Source organism: Vipera ursinii (genome assembly GCF_947247035.1).
Source record: "Vipera ursinii genome assembly, chromosome: 5".
NCBI classification, from domain to species: Eukaryota; Metazoa; Chordata; class Lepidosauria; order Squamata; family Viperidae; genus Vipera; species Vipera ursinii.
The window spans coordinates 83,535,758-83,562,291 of record NC_139518.1 but is presented as its reverse complement, the minus strand read 5'-3'; the positions used below and the strand labels follow the sequence as shown (position 1 = coordinate 83,562,291).

General features: G+C 41.2%; 2 protein-coding genes across 8 annotated transcripts in view; one reads left to right on the top strand and one right to left on the bottom strand.

The window, feature by feature from the left end:
• Positions 1-22,820, bottom strand: part of ANAPC16 (anaphase promoting complex subunit 16) — a 31,018-nt gene extending 8,198 nt beyond the window's left edge. For both annotated transcript variants that reach the window (XM_083364840.1, XM_083364841.1), the window contains exons 1-2: positions 22,662-22,820; positions 9,974-10,131 (exon numbers count right to left, since the gene is read on the bottom strand). In XM_083364840.1, the coding sequence (XP_083220966.1) occupies positions 9,974-10,115 (142 nt within the window). In that variant the 5' untranslated portion in view covers positions 10,116-10,131; positions 22,662-22,820. The remainder of the gene's footprint in view (positions 1-9,973; positions 10,132-22,661) is intronic.
• A 142-nt stretch (positions 22,821-22,962) lies between these two features.
• ASCC1 (activating signal cointegrator 1 complex subunit 1) overlaps positions 22,963-26,534 on the top strand; it is a 119,614-nt gene continuing 116,042 nt past the window's right edge. For 4 of the 6 annotated variants that reach the window (XM_083364819.1, XM_083364816.1, XM_083364821.1 and 1 more), the window contains exon 1: positions 22,963-23,167. The gene's annotated coding sequence lies outside the window, so the exon portion shown is untranslated. Of the gene's footprint in view, positions 23,215-25,105; positions 25,152-26,534 lie in introns of those variants that run through there. The other 2 variants (XM_083364817.1, XM_083364818.1) reach the window with 2 other exon arrangements.

The following is a 26,534-nucleotide window of genomic DNA, read 5'->3' as shown; positions in this document are numbered from 1 at the left end:
GATACTTAGAAATCACTTTACAGTGAGGGAAAAAATTATTTGATCCTCTGCTGATCAGTCTATAATTTTAATGGTAGGTTTATTTTAATAGTGAGAGACAGAATAACAGTAAAAATAGAATAAAATAAAATAAATCCAGAAAAATGCATTTCAAAAAAGTTGTAAATTCATTTGCATTTTATTGAGTGAAATAAGTATTTGACCCCTTCTCAAAACATGACTTAGTACTTGGTGGCAAAACCCTTGTTGGCAATCACAGAGGTCAGACGTTTCTTGTAGTTGGCCACCAGGTTTGCACACATCTCAGTGGGGATTTTGTCCCACTCCTCTTTGCAGATCCTCTCCAGGTCATTAAGGTTTTGAGGCTGACGTTTGACAGGTCAAATCTTCAGCTCCCTCCACAGATTTTCTAGGGGATTAAGGTCTGGAGACTGGTTAGGCTACTCCAAGACCTCAGTGTGCTTCTTCTTGAGCCAGTCCTTTGTTGCCTTGACCGTGTGTCATTGTCATGCTGAAATACCCATTCACGACCATTTTCAATGCCCTGGCTGAGGAAAGGAGGTTCTCACCCAAGATTTGACGGTACATGGCCCCATCCATCGTCTCTTTGATGTGGTGAAGTTGTCCTGTCCCCTTAGCAGAAAAACATCCCCCAAATATAATGTTTCCACCTCCATGTTTGACGGTAGGGATGGTGTTCTTGGGGTCATAGGCAGCATTCCTCCTCCTCCAAGCACAGCGAGTTGAGTAGATGCCAAAGAGCTCAATTTTGGCTTCCTATGACCACAACACTTTCACCCAGTTCTCCTCTGAATCATTCAGATGTTCATTGGTAAACTTCAGATGGGTCTGTACATTTGCTTTCTTGAGCAGGGGAACCTTGTAAATGCTGCAGAATTTCATTTCTTCATGGCGTAATGTGTGACCAATTGTTTTCTTGGTGACTATGGTCCCAGCTGCCTTGAGATCATTGACAAGATTCTCCCGTGTAGTTCTAGGCTGATTCCTCACCGTTCTAATGATCACTGAAACTCCACAAGGTGAGATCTTGCATGGAGCCCCAGACCGAGGGAAATTGATAATTATTTTGTGTTTCTTCCATTTGCGAATAACTGCACCAACTGTTGTCACCTTCTCACCAAGCTGCTTGGCGATAGTCTTGTTGCCCATTCCAGCCTTCTGTAGGTCTACAATCGTGTCCCTGACATCCTCTTGGACAGCTCTTTGGTCTTGGCCATGGTGGAGATTTTGGGATCTGATTGACTGATTGCTTCTGTGCACAGGTGTCTTTTATACAGGTAACAAGATGAGATTAGGAGCACTCCCTTTAGAGAGTGCTCCTAATCTCAGCTTGTTACCTGTTTAAAAGACACCTGGGAGCCAGAAATCTTGATTGATTGATAGGGGATCAAATACTTAATTCACTCATTAAAATGCAAATCAATTTATAACTTTTTTGTTGTTATTCTGTATCTCACTGTTAAAATAAACCTATCATTAAAATTATAGACTGATCATTCCTTCGTCAGTGGGCAAACGTACAAAATCAGCAGGGGATCAAATAATTTTTCCCCTCACTATAACATGTCTTTTTACTTTTTTGCTGATTCTTGGCAGTTGTAGATTTTTGTAGTTAAAATTCTTTCAGATGCTACAATTTTCATGTCTTACATATCTGAAAATGGTGGGAAATAGCACTGCCCATTTTCAGAGGAAGTTCTTGGCAGAATAAGCAGCTCTGGTCTGCAGAAGACACAGAAATGACGAGCTACTCACGTTTCCAAACCCTTCACTTTGTTCAGCAAATCTAAAAAAGAGAGCTGGTAGTAACTTTCCCAATTCACATTTGCTTAACTCTAGATCTTTCCTTGGAAAAATGGAATCACGAACCCCCCAAAACAGGTTTAAAATTGAGATGGCAATTGCACAACAGGGAACAAAAGTTTCATGTGTCCCATCTTGGAGACGCAAAGGAAGGTAGGAATCGTCAGCAAAGCATTTAAAGGGATCAATGGTCCTGTGAAAAGCCGGTCTTGATGAATGCCAGGTTCCTTGCCCAACAAATTTGATTTTATTTAGATTGATTTTTTAAAAAAAAATGAATTGCTGCAAACTACCAGCCTCAAACAGAATCTTTAGTTTGCTTTATAGCAGAGTAGCTGAAACTGAAAAAGCAGCTGTATATAAGCATAATCAGTTGGCAAGTGTGTTTATGCATGTATATACTGCCCTCTATAGTAAAACACAATTCAACTGCTTTCCTGGAACCAACTCAGCACTCAGTTCTTCAGCACTCATTGACATAATATAGCTGGCTTATTCCTACTCCGTTCTTAGGAGACATGAGAAACGATTAAGCAAACAAATTTGCCTGTGGGGCCCTAACTTACACCAGACTTATACATCCATAATCTGCTGACACTTAGCTGAATGTCTTGCAACTTATTATTTAGTCTGCTGCAGGAGCTTTTGATATTTAGGGCTTAACACACTGCCAATATAACATTAGTTGATGGTCTAAACAGGGCAGCGTCCTGTTTTTCTTAGGAGGTGGCTGTTTGCCCAGGGCCCAGAAAGAGCCAGTATGAAAGCTAGTGTGGTGTAGGTGATGCTGAATTATGACTGAAGAGACCTAGATTCAACTAATGCTCAGGCCTGGAAATTTGCAGAGTGATTTTGGGCAAGTCACTCAAGAGTTCAACCAACCACACAAAATGCAGGAATTAAATGAAAGAGAATTCCATTGAGAATGCCTTAAGCTCCTGGACAAAACTCTAACAAACAAACAAAAATAACCGGCTGGATAGCATTGCGGAAAGTTAGCCCTAATGCTTGGCCATTCATCAGTCCTCTGGCAGTAGGAAAGGTGAGGTGTGTCATCGTCGTCATCGTCTTCATCATCATCATAGTTGGAAGGGACCATGGAGGTCTTCTGGTCCAACTCCCCGCTCAAGCAGGAGACTCTATTCCAACGGTCCCCAACCTTTGTGGCTTGGCAGCCCGGCAAAGGGCGGGAGAGGGGAACCAGCCTCGTGAATAGCGGGCTGGCACGCATGCAGTCAGGTCCATTTGTGTGAGCGGCGGGCTGGTGTGTACGTGCATGCGCCCGTTGTTTGACTTGCGCAAGTTGAGCTGCACACGTGCTGGCAAACTGCTCATGCAGGTCAAGTGGCATGCACGCGTGTGGCCACGCTGGCCCGCTGTTCACGCGGACCGGTTGCAAATAGGCCACAGCCAGTAGTGGGCCATGGCCTGGGAGGTTGGGGACCCCTGCCCTATACCATTTCAGACAAATGGATGTCCAGTCTCTTCTTAAAAGCCTCCAGTGATGGATCGCCCATAATTTCTAGAGGCAAGCTATTCCAACTAGTTGATTGTTCTCACTGTCAGGAATTTTCTCCTTAGTTCTAGGTTGCTTCTCTCCTTGGTTAGTTTCCATCCATTGTTTGTTTTGCCTTCTGGTGCTTTGAAAAATAAAATTTGCCCTGTAGGCTGGGGCAAACATGCAACCTTTGTATTTTGTCTTCCTGCAGTTTATTTACAGTTTACATCAAAAATAAAGACATTCTTATTTGTCTGCCCCATCCCATCAAGAGGGCAGGATTATTATTATTATTATTTTGGTAAGGAAGCCTACTACTGGTTTGAATTAACCGTAAAGTGATGTCCAGTTGGAGCTCAGCTCATATGTAATCTTAAGGTAGTCCTTGACTTACAACCATTCTTTTAGCGACTGTTTGAGGTTACAGTGGAACTAAGAAGAGTGACTTACAAGTAGTCCTTGCACTGTAACTCTCACACTATCCCCACGGTCACGTGATCAAAATTTGGCACTTGGTAACCAGCATGTATTGACAATGGTTGCAGCATCACGGAGTCGCTGATTGCTGGATTTGCTTAAAGACCACATAATTCACTTAGCAACTGCTGTGTTTCGCTTACCAAACATGGCAAAAAAAGGTCATAAATTCAGGTGTGATTCACTTAACAAGCACCTTGCTTAACAATAGAAATTCTGGTCCCAACTGTAGTCGTAATGTAAGGACTATCTGTAGTCTCGTTTAAATTTTGGTATAAATTGACCACTCTTAATCTTAACCCAACTATTGCCTGGGAGACACACTTTGAAAGACTGTCTAGTTGATTCTCCTTAAAAAAAAATCAATATTTTCCCCCTGGTTAATTGATGAAGGAGCACAAAGAAGGAAGCTCTGCTGTTGATTCCAGAAGGCTTTGAGAGCTGCATCTGCCCTATAAATTGAAAGTTTCTTTTCCTTGGGCTAGCAGCTGTGACATAAAACTGACAGCCAATATTCAGAGCATATGAATTCAACAACTCAATATAAAATCACAGTGAGAATAGATAATTCGCTTAAGGCTGTGGAAATGCACAAAGAACAAATAGATGTCTTTAAGCACGGAGTGTCAGAAATGGACATAATTCAAACACAGTGAAGTATCCTTTTATTTATTTAGTTATGTTTGGGACTTATATGCCGCCCTATCTCCCGAAGGACTCAGGGCGGCTAACAACAATAAAACACAATAATACAAATGTTAAAAAAGATTAAACTAACAAGCCCCAATGATAAAATATTAAAAATATTCTATTTAAAAATCCCTATTGTCAGTCCAAGGGACGCGGTGGCTCAGTGGGTTAGGACGCTGAGCTTGTCGATCGGAAGGTCGGCAGTTTGGCGGGTCGAATCCCGAGTGCCGCGTAGCAGAGTGAGCGCCTGTTACTCGTCCCAGCTTCTGCCCACCTAGCAGTTCGAAAGCACGTAAAAATGCAAGTAGAAAAATAGGGACCGCTACGGTGGGAAGGTAACAGCGTTCCGTGCGCCTTTGGCGTCTAGTCATGCCGGCCACATTACCACGGAGACGTCCTCGGACAAGCGCTGGCTCTTCGGCTATGAAACGGAGATGAGCACCGGCCCCTAGAGTTGGAAACGACTAGCACGCATGTGCGGGGGAACCTTTACCTTTACCTATTGTCAGTCCAGGTCAGCCTGATGGAAGAGAAATGTTTTAAAGCCGCGACGAAAGGACCGGAGATCCGGGGCCATCCGGAGCTCAAGGGGAAGTTGATTCCACAAGGCCGGCGCTCCCACAGAGAAGGCCCTCCCCCTGGGGGTCGCCAGCCGACATTGTCTACCCGACGGTACCCTGAGGAGGCCCTCTCTGTGTGAGCGCACCGGGCGATGTCCCTGGCAGCAGACGGTCCTGCAAATATCCCGGGCCTAAGCCACGTAGGGCTTTATAGGTAAGAACCAGCACCTATAAGCCTATTTATTTCAATGGGATTTCAACTTGCTTATGTTCTGGTAGATAGCACATACTATCTTTCTGAATTCTGTTACTGCTTGTACAGAAGCCAACCTAAGGAGCCAGAAGAGTTCAAATTCAAGTGTGCATTTCCAATCCAAGAAAAGCTACCACCATCGCAACAAAAAGCAACTTGTTTCAGTAGGCCTGCTAACATTTTTCTTCTTTGAACCTACTTCCTTGTTTGCTAAAAAAAAAAAAATACACTATGCATGCCACTCACCAAAAACAGTCTTGCAATTTCTCAAATGTATACCCATGTAGAACGACCTGCAATTAAATACTTTTAAGAGTTAAGATTTTTGCAAATATGAAATAACCTGGAATTTTCCACAGGATGTCTAGCAACCACAACCTGCCATCCTACAACTGGCACTAAACAGCTAATTATACTTTCCAGACTAATGAAACTCTTATAAGAATAAACACACCTATTAACCTGAAGGTGAACTAATCATCACTTTAACCTTGATGCAACCCACCCACCCCCTATATATCACCACTTTAGAGAAAGCTACTGGCAGAAGTAAAAAGAGAGTTTAAGGCCAAATTCCAAAGAATTGTGCTGCTAATTTTCTACAGATTGCTTTGAACTTTTCTTTCTCAATCGGTATTCTTCATTGCCACATAACTGTTTTTCAAAATTAGCCGAACTGTTTCAAAAGCAGTTGGACCACAAGCTCTCACCACAGTGAGGTAAGGCACAGCAGATACAACTATTGCTATTGATATGATTCCGTAATACTTATTCCTGGCCAAATCTTCCCTGCCAGATCCTCCTACAGGATCAAACACAGAACAGAACAGAACAGAACAGAACAGAACAATAACCACTGGCAGAACTCCCAACAAAATTGTCTACATTGGATTAATAGGTTCTCAGCTCCATCATTCTTTTATCTCCACAAGTAAGTTTCCCATTCTAGACATGGTAGCTTTACTACTCCAGCCAGGATTAAGCCATTGATTGGACTACAGGTAGTCCTTGACTTACAACCACAATCAAGCCTAAAATTTCTGTTGTTAAGTGAGACATTTGTTACCTGAGTTTTGCCCCATTTGACAACCTTTCTTGCCACAGTTGTTCAGTGAATCACTGCAGTTGTTAAGTTAGTAGCTTGGTTGTTAAGTGAATCTGCCTTCCCCATTGACTTTGCGTATCAGAAGGTCGCAAAAGCTGATCACATGACCTTGGGACACAGCAACGGTCATAAATGTGAGCCAGTTGCCAAGCAGCTGAATTTTGATCACATGATCATGGGGATGCTGCAAAGGCCATAACTGTGAAAAACGGTCATACGTCACATTTTTCAGTGCTGTTGTAACTCTGAGCAGTTACTAAATAAACTGTTGTTAAATTGAGGATTACCTGTAGTTTAACTGGAAGGTAAGCTCAGAACCTGCAGAATGGAATAGCAACTAGGCCCCATCACCACGTTCCAACTACTTTTCATGAAGTTTAGCTTTATCTAGTGTTTAACTTATAAATACTCAAATATTCAAATAAAGGCACATTGTATTAAATAAATCGCACTAATGGCAAAACAATATGTAGATTCCATACCAGTCCTAATTAGAGAGAAAACACAAAATTAATATGCTTGAGAATTGGAAAAGGCGTTTTTTCTACATTGAAATAGTATCACCAGTGAGCACTAGGCAAATGTCTACACCATCATGAAGATAGTTCTTCCTTTGTTCTCTTTCTTATCAGCTATGGCAAAACAATGAAAGGAAATCACCATTACTCAGCATTGTGTTTACACAAAAAAATCCAATGCAGTTATTTACGGTAGTACCGGCCAAGTGTAGCTGATACCAGCCCTTCCGCCGGGTACCCTTCAGATCTTTTACGTTACACACCTTGATATTCTGAGCCACTTATAGCCAATGGCTACATTGGTTAGAAATTATGGAGTTTACTATCTGAGCCATTAGGAATTTTTGTTTCAATATTAGTTGCAATACTTCATTGTATATAACTTGAGGCTAGCAGCCCCCGGGTGATGGAGGCTTAGTTATCTTTTCACGGGAGTGAATCACACCTGGCATATCAGACATAGCTAATAGCAGGGTTCCTGTTTATGGATTCTTTTGCAATAAAGATAGACTATTTGTATCCTTCGTCCAATCAAAGTAAGGAAGGCAATCTATCTCCCTCCAGATGTTGTTGAGTTATATGCTTATCATTCCTAACAATGGCCACGTGGCTGGTAAGAATGGAAATCCAAAAACTGGTGTTTCACAGTAAAGCAACAAAGATGATTAAGGGCCTGGAGGCTAAAACATATGAAGAACAGTTGCAGGAATTGGGCATGTCTCGTCTAATGAAAAGAAGGACCAGGAATGACACCACAGCACTGCATCAATATTTGAAGGGGTACCAGAAAGAAGAGGGTGTCAACCTATTTTCCAAAGCACCAGAAGGCAAGACAAGAAGCAATGGATAGAAACTCAAGGAGAGAACAGACCTAGAACTAAGGAGAAATTAACCCATGGAACAGCTTGCCTCCAGAAGTTGTGGGTACTTCGTCACTGGACAGCCACTTGTCTAGAATGGTATAGCGTCTCTTGCTTGGACAGGGCATTGGATTAGAAGACCTCCAAGGTGCCTTCCAACTCTGGTATTCTGTTCTGTTCCTAGGGAGAGTGCAATTCCCCTCAAAATTGGATAGAAGAATACTCTAATCTGCCTCCTTACAGCAGCCAAGTAGCCTACTCCGATGTTAGCACAAGGGGAAAATGTTTACTTCCTCTCTACTGGGATATTCTATAGAACAGGGGTCTTCAAACTTGGCCCTTTTATGACTTGTGGACTTCAACTCCCAGAATCCCTCAGCCAGGCTTGCCTGGCTGAGGAATTCTGGGAGTTGAAGTCCACAAGTCATAAAAGGGCCAAGTTTGAAGACCCCTGCTATAGAAGACTGTAGGATACGGTTTTCTACTAACAGACCAAAACTGAACACTCCCTTATCTCGAAGAATGTAGAATGCCACCTTGGCAGTTAAATACAACATGAGCAATGGTAGTTCCTTAGGACTAATGAAAGAATAAATTTAAAAATTATAAAATTAAAAATTATATGGAAGGGGAACTGAAGAGAATTTATCTTCTCCTGGGTAAAGCAAGGAAAAAGCAACCATTCAGCAAAGTGAGAACGCCGTATCAATCCTTCTTAGCAACTTTAAGGATCGATAACACTGCATCTGTTACATGTTGTTCAGCGGGACCATAGTGTTGGAAGATCTAACGGCAAACAGTTGCAATGGCAGATTCCACGAGCCCTTGGTCCAGAGTAAGTAGCACTGGAAACCAAGGTGTAGTAAGAATGAAATACTCCCTAGAAGCCTTAGCTGCAGCTTTTGAAAGTGGGTAGAAGCATCAACTTTTGATCTCAACATCAGAAAGAGCATCCCCATCTGGTCTCAAGACTCTGCTAACCTGAATGCAGTAAAACTGCATGAAATTCAAGGAAATAGCAAAACCCTTTATATTTGGGGCACCCAAAAAATAAAAGATGCCATACAATCTAATAACCTAGAAAACAGAATGAAGTTAACCAAGACATCAATTGAATTTGTCTTGATCAAGCAGACTCATCAGGCAGACTCCTCCCAATAGTTTATTAAGGGTAAGATTGAAAAAGATAGAGGATAGTCATTTTCTACATTTTACAATGAATATAAAAATGCAAGAAAGGTAAAATTTGCAAGACGTTGGACTAATTTGCCCTATCAAGAATCTTGAACATCCAGAGAATTTATACATCAATGATTCTTTCTTTCTCATCCCATTCCATGGCCTCCTAGATTTGACCACTGCAATATTCACATACAGTACTAACTACAATGAAAGGCTAAGTTGGGAATGGATTATTGTGGAGAAGGTCTATCTACGTGGCTATTAAGAATGATTTCTGGATTGATGGCACATAATCAATGAAAAATATAACTTGAGCAGAAAAATTCACATTAAATGATGTCAAAATCTCTTTTGAAAAATATGTTCAGTGCATAACGCCAGTCTTGCGAACGTGTCATTTCACATAGATGTATATTTTTGCTGGCTCTCTCTTCTCCCCTCTCAAATAACTATGGATGCATTGCAATATCCTGAAGAAAGACACTGCCCATTTTATTACTTTGTTTCACTGCACTATCAGGTTGTTTGTAGTGCCAACATTTCTGTTGTGACGTGCTTTTGCTTGTTGGCTTCTTTATTCTTAGGCAAAAAAAATACTTACTTTCTTCACACAGACCTAATTCAGAAGAAGAATCAGTGTGGTCTCAGTGATACACAATAGTTTTTGCATGAAAGATGTGTGTGTACAAGCACACACATACACACACAGATAAAGACGGACACACAAACACACACACACACACACACACACACACACACACAGAGGGAGAGAGAGAGGGGGGAGAATTGTTCAGTTTATAGATGAGTCATAACGTTGTCTGATTAGTTTGGCTTAGAACTGCAGAAATCCATCCATTTTTAATTATCTTTATGTATCAACTGGGCCACTGTCATTTATTTAACACATTCAGATTAAAAATCTTTGTATACTGAGGCTGTGAATACAACCATAGTATTAAGCACTACTATCTTGGCTTACAAATGAAATAATGCAGAACACTTTTACCTTCTAACATTTCTCCAGCTCCTTTAGGATATGTAAACAGGGCTTTTTGAGGCGCGGCAAGATCTGAGACACTAAACCCAGATCCAGTCATAGAACTTCCACTTACTCCACCAGCTGATGATGATGAAGTAGAGGCTGCCATTTTGGCCCCCTTGAACCTGAAAGTAGAAGAAAGAGGAAAAAAAAGCTTATCTAGGTAGTATAGCTATCAATCAATCAATCAAAGAACATGTCCATTTCTAGTATGGCTTATATAAAAAAAATGTGTTTGAACTAGCAGTCTTGTAAGTCGAGTTCTCAGCTTTTCTGAACTAATAAACACTTTTTGAATTTTGAGATAGAAGCTATGGCTTCTATCAGAAAATAGTCACTAAGTGGAGACTGGCCAATTACAAAAGTCCCACTTAACAAAAGGAAAACTGGCGAAGCTCCCTCATGTCATCTTACATGTTTTGGGGTTGCAACCTTTTATCATTTTCATTTTCAATGAATGCCTTCCTGGAATATAAGAACCCTGAAAATATTTTTGTAAAAAAAGATTCAATTTGCAGTTGCATGCTGTTTCCCCATTTAACTTTTTAACATTTTATTCCATAATGCATGTGTTGTCATCTGTCAAGGAATCAATAAAGGGACTTGATTTTAAATGGCTATGTTTAAAGGTGACAGTTTGCCTGAATGATCAGACATTATCAAATTTTTAGTAGATATTATCTTGGATAAAGCATCATATAAATCAAATTCCTTTTAACAGGGGAGAGAGGTAATGTAACCCCTAAGGAGATTAGTCTTTAACTACCTAAAACTGACTTCTAACGTAATGGTTTAATTCCAGTTTTTTACTTGGAAGAGTATCAGCATATTTGCATTGGGTCCCCTTTTGCCCACATATCCAATTAAATTATAAAATCTGTTTCTAATCAAAAGTCTTGTAACTTAGATCAGAGATCTCCAACCTTTCTGGCAAACATGTGTGCACGCACAAACAGGCCGCAAGCATGCGCACCACACAAAAAGGGCTGAGAGCATGTGCACAAGGCTCTCAGTGACGCTACCACTGGCATGACGATTGCACTGTCGCCCGTGAGGCTCGTGCAGCAGCCCACAGTGATCCTGCCACTGGCACGAGGCTTGCACCGTCACCCCTGTACGAGGCTTGCACTGCGGCCTGCCTGCTTGTGGCACTGCTGCCACCCGGACAAGGTTTGTGGCAATGCCGCCATCTGCGTGTGACGTACCTCTGCCCACCGGCTGCCTGCGCATGGCAACGTCACCACCTGCACAATACTAGCGGTGCTGCCGCTGCCTGTGCAACACTCAAGGCAACACTGGCACGAGCGGGGTGAGCACGTGTACATGTGCGTGTGCACTGCCTAGCTACTCATGCAGCCCAGTGCCCAAGAGGCCATGGCCTGGTAGTGGACCGCAGGCCATAGGTTGGGGACCTCTGATTTAGATGCTTGTATTATTAAATGGGATGAGGAAATATTAAAAGGAAATTTGAGACATTAACCCGTTTTAAGTAAATCTGTTTCAATGCCATCTGCTAACAAATCAACACACGCTACAAAATGTAGGTGAAATAATTCCAACACAGGTTTCTCTTTGGGCCAGGATTAACAAAGTTTTGGTTGTAGAGATTATATAAACGTTTATCCCATCTGGATGAAATCCAGGAATAAAATTCTGGAAGCTGATCTGATGACTTCTGGCATGGTGAAAGCTTGTTTCCAGAGCACAAATCAAAGTCTTAATGGAGGGCAACACCTGGCTGACTCGACTTGCAATCTAACTGGGCTGGACATCTGAATATGTCAGGGGATTGATTGCACAGCACCTGTCTTAAAAAAAGTCAGAGACACTAACACAAACGTCTTGTTTTATATAAATAAATATATTTAACATTTGGATTTACAGCAGACAAGACAGTCAGGAACATTGGAACATCATGAGGTAAATCCAGACAGCATACAGTGCACACAGAAGAAAAAGGTGGGAAAAAAGGGAAACTGCCCATTTACACCCACAGCAACCAATCATAGCATAGATTGCCTCATGCATGAGCCAGCATTAGCCAACCAATCAAGTACAACTCTGTGTTCTGGTCCATTGTACACTTTACTGTTCTAGCTACTAAATTTAATATCCTAATACAGAGGTCTTCAAATTTGGCCCTTTTATGACTCATGGACTTCAACTCCCAGAATTCCTCAGCCAGAGTGCCTGGCTGAGGAATTCTGGGAGTTGAAGTCCATGAGTAATAGACGGGCCGAGTTCGAAGACCCCTGTCCTAATAGAATGAGAGACCCAGAAAATCTTAGGTTGTTAGGATAGATTTACAATTTTAATTAGGAATTGGAAGAATTATATCCCATAAAACCAGAAATTAGCTTCTGCAAACTAGCGAAAAGTCTTGGTGCAGAAGACAGCTGGATTGCTGAAAACACTTTTGGGTTATAAAATACGCAAAATGCATGGAAAGGGAAAAGTTCATGAGACAATTGCATCAAGTTCCCACTGTTTGTCAATGCAAAATTTCGTAATACAAAACGTTTAAATCAACTAACCAAGATCACGCTGCTATAAAACCCAATTTTATATAGCTATTGTAGTTTTGCAATTTCCTCCAACAGAAACGAATTTCCTATATAGTCCAGAATGTGGCCTAATATCTTTGTAATGACACATTATGAATAAGATCATTCACTATAATAAAGTCCTCCCAAATTAGTAAATAAATTAAATCAGCAAATCAAAAGCACCTTTCATACTTGCTTCCAGCTAGCAAATCTAAACTAAATAACCTGCAAGGACAGGGCACTGGTAGCTTTTATCTGCACTTTATGTTAAATGTATTCCTCTAAAATTAGCAAAATTGTGGTATGTTGTTTGTAAGCTTTGCCCACAAATGGTTGCTAATAGAATTCTTTATTGGTCAAGTGGGATTGGACACACAAGGAATTTGTCTCCGGTGCATAAGCTCTCAGTGTACATACAAACAACAAAGTAATAGGTCATAGTTCATAAATCATACTTACAATAATCATAAGATAAAAATGATAAATCATAAGATACCAATAGAAGACAGTAGGAAAGATGAGAAAAGGTGAGACAAGAAAGATAAGATGACAGGGATAACAGCAATACAGCCTACTACATGGGTAAATATCTTTTAGGCCTAAGACAGTATTATGGGAGTTAGATGTTCAGCAGAATGATGGCATGGGGGGAAAATGTCTTTGAGTCTAGTTGTTTTGGCAATATCCTATAACGGCATCCTAAGGGAAGAAGTTGAAATAGACTATGTCAAGGATGCGAGGGGTCTGATTTAATAGTTCTTGTTGTGAGGAGCTTTTGTGTTGTTTATTGATTGTATTTTTATTGGTCAATGACAGAAATAAAATTCCGTCTGTTTATAGTCTGTGGTGGAGTGTTATAATATAGTTCATTATCCTACAGTAGATTTAAGCATTATGCACACTTGAAAAAGGGATGAAGACAGCACAGTAAATGGAGTGAATAAACATAAGACTATGCTGTCAATTTTTAAAAAATAGAGATTTACATTAGCACCCTTGTGCCTTAAAGGTTAGGTTTCTTTAAGACAAGAGGCAAAATGAATGAAGTCTGCATCTGCTTCTAGGGGATTGAATTGAATAAACCCGTAAATTATCCAGGTTTTGCCTGCCCAGGAATCTTTACTGGCTGGCAGGCAGATGCTGGGACATTTCCAGCTTCCAATTTTTCTCCCCTTTGTTCTGTCTCCTGAGCTATGCCAGCTGCATTTATTTCTGACAGGCATTTTCACAGATAAATGCAATATAAATTGTATCCATATGGTGGCATCCTGAACTTAGAAATCCTAATCTTCAAATCTTGTAGCACCTAATTTCAGGTCAATTTCAAATGGGGGGCGATGTTTAAACCTTCATCCCACTATAGTTTATATAGTTGCTTCTCATGCTGTTTCATTCTATTTATCCAAGATGCCTCCCTTATTTTCTTTTCAAGCAAATATCTACAGTATATCCTATACTTGTGCATAGAATGAAAAGCTCTTGTTGACATGGATTTCTGTGAGAATTCTAAATGACTTTTATTTGCTAATCACAACAAATAGTTTTGAGTTCCAGTGATGTTCTTATGCCAACAATAGATGAGTAGACCACACACAAAACAGCACTATGGCCATGGTACTACATTCTTTTGTTGCTGTTGTTATTTGTGTTGCACATTCCAAAATATTACTTCATGTTGAAATAAAACTACAAAATAAAGACAGCAATCATGCTGTTGCCAATTGAGAGCTTATATTAGGCCCACCCCCCAAAAATCAGCTAGATTTTTGGGCTAAGTCTTACTTTCGGGAAAACACGGTAGTCACAAGTCAAGCAAAACCTGTATCTCTTGTGAAAATGAATAGTCGTTCTTCATCCCTTCAACCAGTGCACTTGTAGAACTACAAAATTACTGTCATGCTTCTTGAGTGAAAAGGTGGCAAAAGGATTGTTCAACTATTACAAATCCCTGGGCCCCATCATAATTATTAAAAGGCAAGCTAAGCCTTTGTCATATCATTTCAAAGTTAGAATTAATAAAACCTTTAGACTAGGGATGTCAAACTGCCAGCCTGTAGGATCATGCAGAGGCCGTGCACCCCCCAGCTCCAGCAATGCAAAAAAAGTCACGATACGGAGAGTTTGACACCCGTGCTTTAGACTGTTTACCAAATATGGTTTTATTGCTCTCCCAACCAAAACAGAATTTTCAGTTGTTAATATATGCCTACCATGCAGCTAGGAATGTCGACTGGTGGCGCCCAGGGGGAGGGCATTCTCAGTGGGTGCGCCAGCCCTCTGGAACTGCTTACCAACTGAAATCCGGATGGCCCCCGACCTCCGCACCTTCCGGCGCGACTTAAAGACTTACCTATTCCAGCAGTCCGGCCTGGCCTGATAGCTCTGACAGCTCTAATTGGAGTCCCAGTTTGTTTTGCTTTGATTATTGTTTTTCAATACTGTTTCATTTTGTTGCCTGTCCTACTCTGTACACCGCCCCGAGTCCCTCGGGAGAAGGGCGGTTTATAAAAACAAACAAACAAATAAATAAATAAATAAATATTGCCTTCCGTTAATTGCTGAAAATCTATTGCAGTCATTATTAAATCTGAACGAATGAATGAAGCTTTATTATCAAAGTACAACATGTATACAGTGAGATTGGCTGAGCCTCCCTTCGTGCCCCCCCACAACTCACAGTGACAACAAACCCACCATCTTGTTACACCATGTGAGCTAGTTGCACAACACACTGGCCTTGCAAGTCAATCATACATAGTTATTTCCCATTCAGGAGCCTGACAGCCCATGGATAAAAGCTGTTCTTCAGCCTGTTGGTATGGCTGGCTATACTCCTGTATCTCCTACCCGATGGTAGGAGAGTAAAGAGGTACCGACCAGGGTGTGAGTCATTCCTAAGAATTTTCCTCACTCTTCCAAGGCAGTGGGCCCTGGCGATGTCATCCAGTGGTATCAGGGGACAGCCCACGATGTTTTGTGCTGTGCTCACCACCCTCTATAATGTCTTCCTATTCGTGGCTGTCAGGCCAGCATTACCAAACCACAATACAGTGCGAAAGGACGCTCTCTATAGTAGACCGGTAAAAGAAGGCCATTAGTCATTGTTCTACCCTGTTCTTATGCAAGAAAGTGGAGTCTCTGTTGTTGAATCTATATTCAACAATATTTTCTTCATTATAATATCCCATATTGTCTATTTCACAGGCACACTATCTAATCAATGGCCCAGCATAGCATCCCAGTGTTTGTTAAAAGAAATGCATCTTCTAAAACAGTGGTTCCCAAACTTCTCTTTATCACAGACCTCCTTTAAATACCTTTTGTGACCATGGATCACTAAGACTTAACTCAAGATTTAAAGCACTAGACTGCATCAAGCCTTTGTGGACCCCCCCCCCCATTATAATACTTTAGTTTCATTATTCAAAGTAATGCTTGATTCACTTTCAGAGAACATATTGGGCATGAATTTAGGGCTTCAAGGAGTTGCCGTTTGCTTGCTTTCTACAAATTAAATCATCAACATTGGCATGACTGAACAATACCACTTAGGAAGGAAATGGACTTAGAATGCCTCCTTGCCTTGTTATTTTTTTTAATATCAGTTCCATAAGGGGCTACTTAGAAAAATTAAAGTATCATCCCTATGATGATGAGCAAATCAGCAAACAAAATAACCAGGACCACCACATACAAGATTGTTATTACCGGAGGGGCGGTATATAAATCCAAATAAATAAATAAATAAATAAATAAATAAATAAATAAATAAATAAATAAATAAATAAATAAATAAATAAATAAATAAATAAATAAATAAATAATAGAGTTAAGGAGAAGTGTGGAGACCCTGAGTCTCTTATAAGTATTATTTGCTTTATATTAACTTTAATGGAATCCAAAAAGTTAACCCAGAAACATTAATGAATACAGTTTGAACTGGTAGCACATCCCAAGTTGCTATATGATGTCATATACAGTGCAGTACCATAAGAAATAAAGCAAAAAAAAAAAAAAGTTAAGATTTTTTCAAGCAATAGAAAGCAGAACCAACTTCACAACAATCAACAGACTGTTGTGGGCTGTTTTGTACATTTCTTGCTACATTTATCAAAACACCCAGCTACTTTGTTACACTACCTCTTCAACCTCTGTGCAAAACGCTTCATGGACTCACTCAGCAGAGATTTCTGAGTGAACATGCCTCAGATTAGTAGATCCTACCACCAAAGTGTGTGTGTGTGTGTGTGTGAATCTTTCCAGCATCACTAAGCAAGACAGCTCATGTGCATATTGCCATCTCTGTGGGGTCACAATAGCAAGGGGATCATTGTCATGCTGACTAGTTATAGGAGAGGCAGTGAGATCCATTACTGCATCCATATACTTCACTGACTTGTTACTGCAGGCTACTTTTGCTGACTGCCTGCAGTTTGGCAGTTCGATTCTCACCGGCTCAAGTTTGCCTCAGCTTCCATCCTTCCGAGGTTGGTTTAAATGAGGACCCAAATTGTTGGGGGGCAATATGCTGACTCTGTAAAGCTGCTTAGAGAGGGCTGTAAAGCATTGTGAAGTGGTACATAAGTCTAAGTGCTACTGCTACTAAATCTTTTCACCCAGATTTAGATTTTTAAAAAAATCCCAGTGATTTAGGATTAGGCCTGGCAGAATTGTTTGCAGTTTTGTCAGAACATATTTAAAGGTATAAAGGTACACTTCTGCACTCTGATTGCTTTAAGAGCAAATGTTCTCACCAACACTCATTTTTGCCTAATTTGAGACTACGGGTTTAAAACAATTGCAACAGATCCTCAGTGTAATGAAATGACTAGCAAAGGCATCAAAGGCTAACGAACCATGAACATTTGGCATGGTTGCCAACAAAAGGATGTTTTTTCTTCCAGCTTCACTGTCTTCTCCAAATGCTTCAGAATTTTGTCACTGCCTTCAGAGGTGGTGGGTGCTCCATCTTTTTAAGAAGAGATTGGACAGCCATTTCTCTAGAATGGTATAGGGCAGGGGTAGGCAACCTCGGCTCTTTTATGACTCATGGACTTCAACTCCCAGAATTCCTGAGTCAGATGCTGACTCAGGAGTTCTGGGAGTTGAAGTCCATGAGTCATAAAAGAGCCAAGGTTGCCTACCCCTGGTATAGGGTCTCCTGCTTGAGCTGGGGGTCGGACTAGAAAACCTCAAAGGTCCCTTCAAACTCTATTTTGGATTGGAGGAGAGGTATTTCCAGACTAAGGTAAATACATCTTACTTGGTCAGAATAGGAATGGGAACTATCTAAAGTAGCATATATATATGGGACGCGGTGGCTCAGTGGGTTAGGACCCTGAGCTTGTCGATCAGAAGGTCGGCAGTTTGGCGGGTCGAATCCCGAGTGCCGCATAGCAGAGTGAGCGCCTGTTACTCGTCCCAGCTTCTGCCAACCTAGCAGTTCGAAAGCACGTAAAAATGCAAGTAGAAAAATAGGGACCACTGCGGTGGGAAGGTAACAGCGTTCCGTGCGCCTTTGGCGTCTAGTCATGCCGGCCACATGACCACGGAGACATCCTCGGACAAGTGCTGGCTCTTCGGCTTTGAAACGGAGATGAGCACCGGCCTTAGAGTCGGAAACGACTAGCATGCATGTGCGGGGAACCTTTACCTTTACCTTATATATATAAAAAGGGGAAATAGATTTGTGCAAATTTATCTGTTCATTCATGTTTAACCGTAATTTGATTTTCTCCTAGGCCAGGGGTAGGCAACCTCGGCTCCTTGATGACTCATGGACTTCAACTCCTAGAATTCCTGATTCTAGGAGTTGAAGTCCATGAGTCATCAAAGAGCCGAGGTTGCCTACCCCTGGCCTAGGCAAACCTACTAAAGCAAACCAAAATCTAAAAGTCAGTTTTTGAGTCTAGCCGTTCTCCTCAAAAATCATAAAAGGTGAGACTTGCTTTTCTTCACTATTTGCTTAACAAGTATTTTATACAGAATGCTTTTTTTAATGGATACTTTTGTTTTTTAAGAAGAAATTGTACAGTTCAGCATAGTATTATTGATAGCTGACTCCCACAATAAGCAATGTTTTCAGAGATGTCAATTCCATTTGTCTTCTCTCATCCATCCAAATATTATTCATAATGGGACATTTGTTTTACGGGCAAATACATAGTAAATTCTACAAGGAAGCCAATAGTGTTATAATAAATGCCCCTATTTACCAAATGGCTGAAAGTCTGTATCCATAGCTTATCTGTTGGATTTTTTCCCCTGTTCCATTCTATTATGTTGCGTGCACAATATTTCTTTTTTGTGTCAGCTCATCATCTGCTTCACTGCTTTTGTCACTGCAAACTGTAAAGACTGTTCCAGTTTTTTTTCTTCCCAAACAAGGATCTTGTCTAGCAGGGTCCATGAGAATGTATTCATCTCCCTGAGATACCACCCTCTCCCCACCATTTCTCTGAGTAAGCAAAACAGCTGTCTTAGTAAGTATGCATACATTTCTAAAATCAAGTTGCTTGCTGTCTATAGGAAATGAGTTTACTTGCAACCCATGAAATACGTGGGCTCTCAACCAACTTTTCTTTCAGGTTTTTCATTTGGGTGTTGCTGTCTATCACACAAAGTGTTTCATTCTATAACTTTTATTACACTGTTGAACAGAGAAAACTGTCTATGCAGGAAATGGGGCCAGATTTCACCCAAGAGGTGATTCAAGTACACAAGAATTGCCTTTGCAAATTTCTTTGTTGAATTTGCAACCCTGGTGTTTTCACTTATCAGCTCTTTTTATTTGAATACAATTATCAACATATGAGGAAAAATTGACCTTTTAATTAAAGAGAAGAATCTATCTAGTTGTGTCTCTACTTGGAAATCGCTTCTGGACTTTGTACTCAAAACTGAAAAAAAAATGAAATCCTGATTTTAGGTTTTGAAAACTAGAATGACTATGTTGTTACAGAAATGCTTTGGAAGATTTAGAAAAGTAACAAAAAGATTCAAGTTATAATTTTTTTGGTATTCTACTGAACTGAAAAAAGTCAGAAGTCACATCTTTTTTTCTTCCTTTCTTTCTGTAGCTCTCTTTAACTTTCATAACTTTTATTTCTGTTTGTATTTTATCTTATACAGGTAGCTGTTGACTTATGACCACAATTGAAGCCAATGTTTCTGTTGGTGAGTGAAACATTTGTTAAGTGAGTTTTGCCCCCAATTTACGACTTTCCTTGCCACAGTTGTTGTGAATCACTGCAGTTGTTAAGTTAGTAACACGTTTTGTTAAGTGAATTTGGATTCCCCATTGACTTTGCTTGTCAGAATGTTGCAAAAGGTGATCACATGACCTTGGGACACAGCAGTGGTCATAAATATGAAGCAGTTGCCAAGCATCTGAATTTTGATTACATGATCATGGGGATACTACTAATATCGCAACTAAAATATTGTGACATGTCACATTTTTCAGTGCTGTTGTTAAGTTTGGTTATTAAACGAACTGTTGTAAGTCGAGGACTACCTGTAATTAAATTTAATCAAGTATTATTTAAAAAACCACCAACATTTGACTTGCCAGAATAAATAAAAGAAAATATGTTTGGTAGGCCTTCTATAGATCTCCACTGAATAAATGGATCTAGGAAGCCTCTTCCTTTTTCTTAACAAACTGCACTGTAGAAAGTTTTGGTTATGGACTACCAATTAAAACACACATTTGAGAAGTATAAATTTAACGGGGGGGGGGGGGAAATTGTACCAATATTCTAAATTCAGTGTATTCTTGACTAGAGTTTAAACATTTAAACCATTTTGCCCAGATAGGTGTTTATCAAGAAAGTTCAATTTCCTAATGCAGGTTCTAAAATACTGCAGTACTTGAACAGATGCATAGGTAGTGAACACGAAAATTATTGTGCCTCAAACATGTTGCATTCACACGAGGCAAGACTTCTGCAATTTCTGTTGTTGCCACTTGATGGCCAGCTCAGGTGTGTGGGAATTGGAATACTGGTATTTTTCTGATTAGAGGTTATGCCTGAGTCCTACACTAAATTTAGTAGACTAGCACTGGAATGTCTAATCATCCTTAAAGTAATCGAGCTTTATCATCTGACTGCTTTATTTTAGTATTCAACTTCACTGTGGGAACTGAGTATTGGATCAGGTGGATCTTTGATCCAAACAGCAAAGCTCTTATTATTAGGTAGATGTAACATTCGAGTCAAAGCAGAAAAAAATATAGTACTTTGCAGTAAGCCTGTAAGTCCATGTCCCACCTGTCAGTGCCAAGGAAAATACATGTTTTGAATTAAAGAGGCATCAACAGGATGCATTTACAGTGGTTTGTAGTCGGGAAGGACACCACTGGCACTTCCTTATCTTAAAATAAATGTTTTCTTGGTTCTGCACAGCCAACAAACTGTGGATCATCTTCTTTGCTTTGGCTCAGAAGTGCTTATTCCAATTTACTATATTTTAAGTTTTTCTAGGTCAACTACAATCTAACTTGCAGTATAAGAATATGTTGCCTCCAAATATTGAATTTCTTCTTTTTCCATCAATCCTAACTAGTATAGGCAACGATGATAGAATTTGAAATTCAACATTTGGTCAATAAATCACTTACCCACCAATCGAATGCAACAGCAGACCGTATCTTTTCATCCAATTTTATTAAAACGAGTGTCAACACAATACAGTGGCTAATGTACTTGGACAACCGTGGGGAGACCCTGGTTCAAATCCACTCTCAGTTATTAATGGTGAACTTGGGCCAATCATTATCTCTGAGCCGCCCCTTGGCAGGGTTTGTATGTGAAGGGAAGAAGGGGATACACTGTCTTCTCTTGTAACTGAATAGAAGTGCATAGCAAATACTGTAAAAAAAAGTACTACTGTATATAAAATTACTTTCCCAAATTTAATACACGCAGTGCAATCTGCATCCCGTTCATAATTTAAGTCAACAGAATTTCTCCCGCTACTTTCAACGAACAAGGCAGCAACCAAGAGTCCATCAAACTTTTCAACGAAGGAGGAAAAAGATCTGGAAGGTAGGAAAACATATGCAAGCAGCAGGGAAAACTAGGAAGGTAAAATAATAATAATAATAATAATAATAATAATAATAATAATAATAATAATAATAATAATGATAATGATAATAATAATAATAATAATAATAATAAAAGGTAAAGGTTCCCCCGCACATGCGTGCTAGTCGTTTCCGACTCTAGGGGCCGGTGCTCATCTCCGTTTCAAAGCCGAAGAGCCAGCGCTTGTCCGAGGACGACTCCGTGGTCATGTGGCCGGCATGACTAGACTCCAAAGGCACACGGAACGCTGTTACCTTTCCACCGTAGTAGTGGTTCCTATTTTTCTACTTGCATTTTTACGTGCTTTCAAACTGCTAGGTTGGCAGAAGCTGGGACGAGTAACAGGCGCTCACTCTGTTACACGGCACTCGGGATTCGACCTGCCAAACTGCCGACCTTCTGATCGACAAGCTCAGCGTCCTAACCCACTGAGCCACCGCGTCCCTTTTAATAATAATAATAATAATAATAATAATAATATCCCTCCAATCTACCCTCTTTTATCCTTTATAGCTTCCAGTCCATTATCTTAGGAAAAGCAAGAAAAAAAAAGAAAGAAAAAAAAAGAGTTTGCAAACCAAATGAAATAAAGCAACCGATCATTTGCACTTTCGAAGGGGCAATACCGGGCAAGGCGCTAAAAACCCTAAGCCAGAGCTCTTCAAACTCGGCCCTTTTATGACTCGTGGACTTCAACTCCCAGAATTCCTCAGCCAGCATGGCTGGCTGAGGAATTCTGGGAGTTGAAGTTCACGAGTCATAAAAGGGCCGAGTTTGAAGACCCCTGCGCCTAAGCCTCCCACAACCCACATCAACACCAGCCACACGCACTACACACAACTAACTCGCCGATGTGCATCTGCTACTCAAAAGGCGAGGAAGCCCGCCGAGCAAAGCAGCCGATTCTCGCTTCCCGCTTTGCTTTTTTTTTTTTTTTGCGCTGCTGCATCGCCCTAACCAAAGAAGAGACGAAGGAGGAGGAAAGGAAAGATTCAGGGCAGCTTTTGTTACGGTTACCAGGTTTCGAGATGATCCAGGATTATCCCGTCCTCCTCCGGCCGGTCGGGATGAAGAGATATCGCGATAGGTTTACAAGAGAAGGATGGGCGGGGGGGGAGGAGGAGGAGGACTCGGAGGCGGAAGCAATTCCAGCCGCGAGTGACGCAGGCGCTACGCCCGGTCCGAAACCCAAGGGGCGGCGCCTCTAGCGGTAGGTTCGGTCATAGAAGCGCGTCCCCTTGTTGCCTCCTGATTGGTGGGTTAAAAAAAAGAGGGCGTGGCCGGAAAGCCAACTAAATAAGAGGGGCGATAGACACAATAACGCTTAGAGGTGCCGTTTGGATTCGGCGGGACTAGGTGGAGGGTTGTGTTGGCGGCAGAGACCCGATTTCTTATCTCCAACTACCAGCTTAGTAGAAGAGAATTAAGAGTTGCTCACCGCGAGCCGCAGTAACCGCAGACAGTTTTGAACTGTTTTATCCCGAACCTTGGCTTGGAGCTTCCAGGGCTTCCGGATCCCTACGGTAAAGATCCATTTTAACTTGTACGGATTGCAGACTACAAAACGCCGGTAAAAGTTTTTGCGTTCATCTGAATCGGGTGCTCGATTTGCAATCCCGAGGTTTTGCTGCTTGGTTGCATTGATATTCTGTCCGTCCTCCTCCTCCTGCCCTGTTCACCGCCCTGAGTCCTTCGGGAGAAGGGCGGTATATAAATAAATTATTATTATTATTATTATTATTATTATTATTATTATTATTATTATTATTATTATTATTATTATTATTATTATTATTATTATTATTATTATTATTATTATTATTCCTCCTTTTCCCTTCACGCCCCGATCAGCAGGGCGAAGGGATTCTCCCGGCGGCTGCAATTGCAAAGCGCCGCGTGTAGCCGGCTACTCTTGCTCCGGTTTGTCATGAAATCCAGGGGTAGGCAACCTCGGCTCTTTTATGACTCATGGACTTCAACTCCCAGAATTCCTGACCCAGCATGGCTGGCTGAGGAATTCTGGGAGTTGAAGTCCAGAAGTCATGAAAGAGTCGAGGTGGCCTACCCCTAATCCAGGGGTAGGCAACCTCGGCTCTTTTATGACTCATGGACTTCAACTCCCAGAATTCCTGACCCAGCATGGCTGGCTGAGGAATTCTGGGAGTTGAAGTCCAGAAGTCATGAAAGAGTCGAGGTGGCCTACCCCTAATCCAGGGGTAGGCAACCTCGGCTCTTTTATGACTCATGGACTTCAACTCCCAGAATTCCTGAGTCAGCATAGCTGACTCAGGAATTCTGGGAGTTGAAGTCCATGAGTCATAAAAGAGCCGAGGTTGCCTACCCCTGCCCTAACCTATAGGCAGCCGAACCTGCTGGGGCCAGTCTGCTAGCATTAATCCCCCTCAACTCAGAGTTTAGGGAGGTAAGTTCGGGATGGGCTTCCGTTTCTCGCCGTGTGTGGCTGGAGTGGTTTGTTTAAACTGCAGTGCGGTGTGAGTTTAGGGATCCAGATTGGTGGCTTAACTGGGCAAAACGATGCACCATTGGGCAAGCTACTTTAGAACCAAAGTTACTTCCAATGAGCTAACTCATATCCAGAATCCACGACTCCTGAAGAATTGAAATTTGACAAATTTTATAAAACATTTAATGATGAGCATTGTCATAAAGCGGTTTATGACATACTGCAAAATGCTACAGAATATTTCCTATGCTGATGTTTGACTGCTACACAGTTAAAACACGGGCTAAACAGATTATGACATAATACAAAACGTCACAAAAAAAATCCTGTGCTGATGTTTGACTACAGTTCAACGTGGGCTATTTTCATCCCAGCTTTTCCAGTGAAGGCAGTACAACAGAAACTCTGTCATTTTTAAAGGCCTTGAGTAATTTGGTAAGGAAATATCTCTGAAATGCCCAACTGGACTTATTTTCTTGTTGATTTGAGACAATGTTTTGCTGCCAATCCAAGCAGCTTCTTCAGTCTGAGTAGGCAGAGAATCCAGTTGCTGTGACTCAGCCTCCCAACAATTCTATCTGAAAGACTGAGAATCTTCATTGACCTATTGCCACACACTTTGGGGAAGAAACCCTGAGGTTGGTGCGTGAATGCCCCTAAGAATTTTAGGAATTGCCATGTTATAACAGCTCTCTGCCCACTCAGGTTCCCCTGACCAATTTGTTCAGATTGAAGAAGTTGCTTGGATGGACAATGAAGCATGGTAAACCAACAAGAAAATAAGTCCGGTTGCCACGGCTTAATGCCACATATCTTTGAAATGTCAACTCAATGGGGCACAGGTTTTCTAGTTATTAGTAATTGTTGATTAAGTGTGAATGCTGGGTGAATGTAGCTACAAGGCAGATGTTGTAAGGTCTTTTGAGAATGGCAGGGGTAACAACGGAAGAATTGCCTTGCAATATGCAATCCACTATTTGGTGTCTAAACACAATGACTGATTCCTAAGTTGCCTTTGGAATCTCAAAAAGCAGAATATAAAGGTAATGATGTCCCTCAGTTATGTTTTTCTAGCAATGCTATTGATTCCATCTGTGGCTATTCTACTTGGTCAGTATGGTTAAGGGGTATATTGAAACTTCTGATGTTTTGCTAATAAATTGGTATGTACTAGGTCTTTGAATTGTGACCCTTATATATGAATTGATCATGTTGTTTTCTGGGAAACCCAGTCCTTTGTTCAATCTCTTTTCTTCCCAAAATATTTTTTCAAAAGTCATCATGTTTTGCCCTTCCTTACTAGGCATAACTTTCAAGAAATAATAAGCTCACTAACTTAATATTGTCACATTGGATTTGCTATTTTTCAATATGTATAAGACTATGACGACTTCCGGTGGCTCCGCGGCGCCGGAGACAGCCTTCCCGGGCTGCCCGCAGCTCAGCTGTGTGATTTTTCGCCCGAAACAGCGCCGATCAGCTGTTCGGGCGAATTTGAAGCCCCCTCCTCGGGAGAAGAGGAGGGGGTGAGCCCCCAGCTAGGGGTCGAGTTCTCCGGGGCCGCCTGAGCTTGGAGCTTGGGCGGCTGAAGGATTGAACTCCCCCGTAGCCTGGGCTGCTCCCAGCTGGCTAGCGTCTCTGCTCCGGACTTCATGGAGCAGAGCCAGGCGTCTGCGACCATCCCTGCTTGAAGGAGAGACTATGAAAGGAAAAGAGCAGGCAGAGCAGTACAAGAGGGAAAGATGAAGAGATGAAGAGGATTATTTTATTTTACTCTCGAGCTTGATGGACTTTGCTTAAAACTTAAAGTGAAAGTGCGTCACAATTGTAAGTAAAAGATGGCGGCTAAACCTCCCCCTAGAACTTTTCGGAGTGCTGGAAATTCTCCGGTGCAACAACAATCATTACTGCAGGCGTTGCATTCTCCCGATGTATTGACATCGAAGGATCTTGAAAAACATACCCAGTTAATTTTGGAGTCAATGGGTGTTAAATTTGTACAGATGGAGGAGAAATTGGAGAAATTGGAGCAGAGAATGGAAGAAAGGATGGAACAGAAACTCAGAGAGATGAAGGTAGACATTTTGTCCTCAGTGCATAAAGTAGCTAAATGTGTGGAGGTGCTGGATGACAAAGTGGAAGATTTGACTCAAAAGAATGCTATATTAGAAGCAAAAGTATTGGAAATTGAAGATTTAAAAGACAAAATGGATAGCGAACTGAGTCTGGCTCAATTTTACCAGATGCAGTTTGCTGTTAGAATTAGAGGCCTAAAAGAGAATATTAAGGAAGATTTAAAGCAGCTGGTTTCTGAGGCTTTTGAGGTGGTATTGAACCATCCAGCATCTGAAATAAAACAAGGCATGGACAAAGTGTTTCGTGTGAACTCGTGGATTGCTAAACAGAGAAAGTTGCCTAGAGATGTG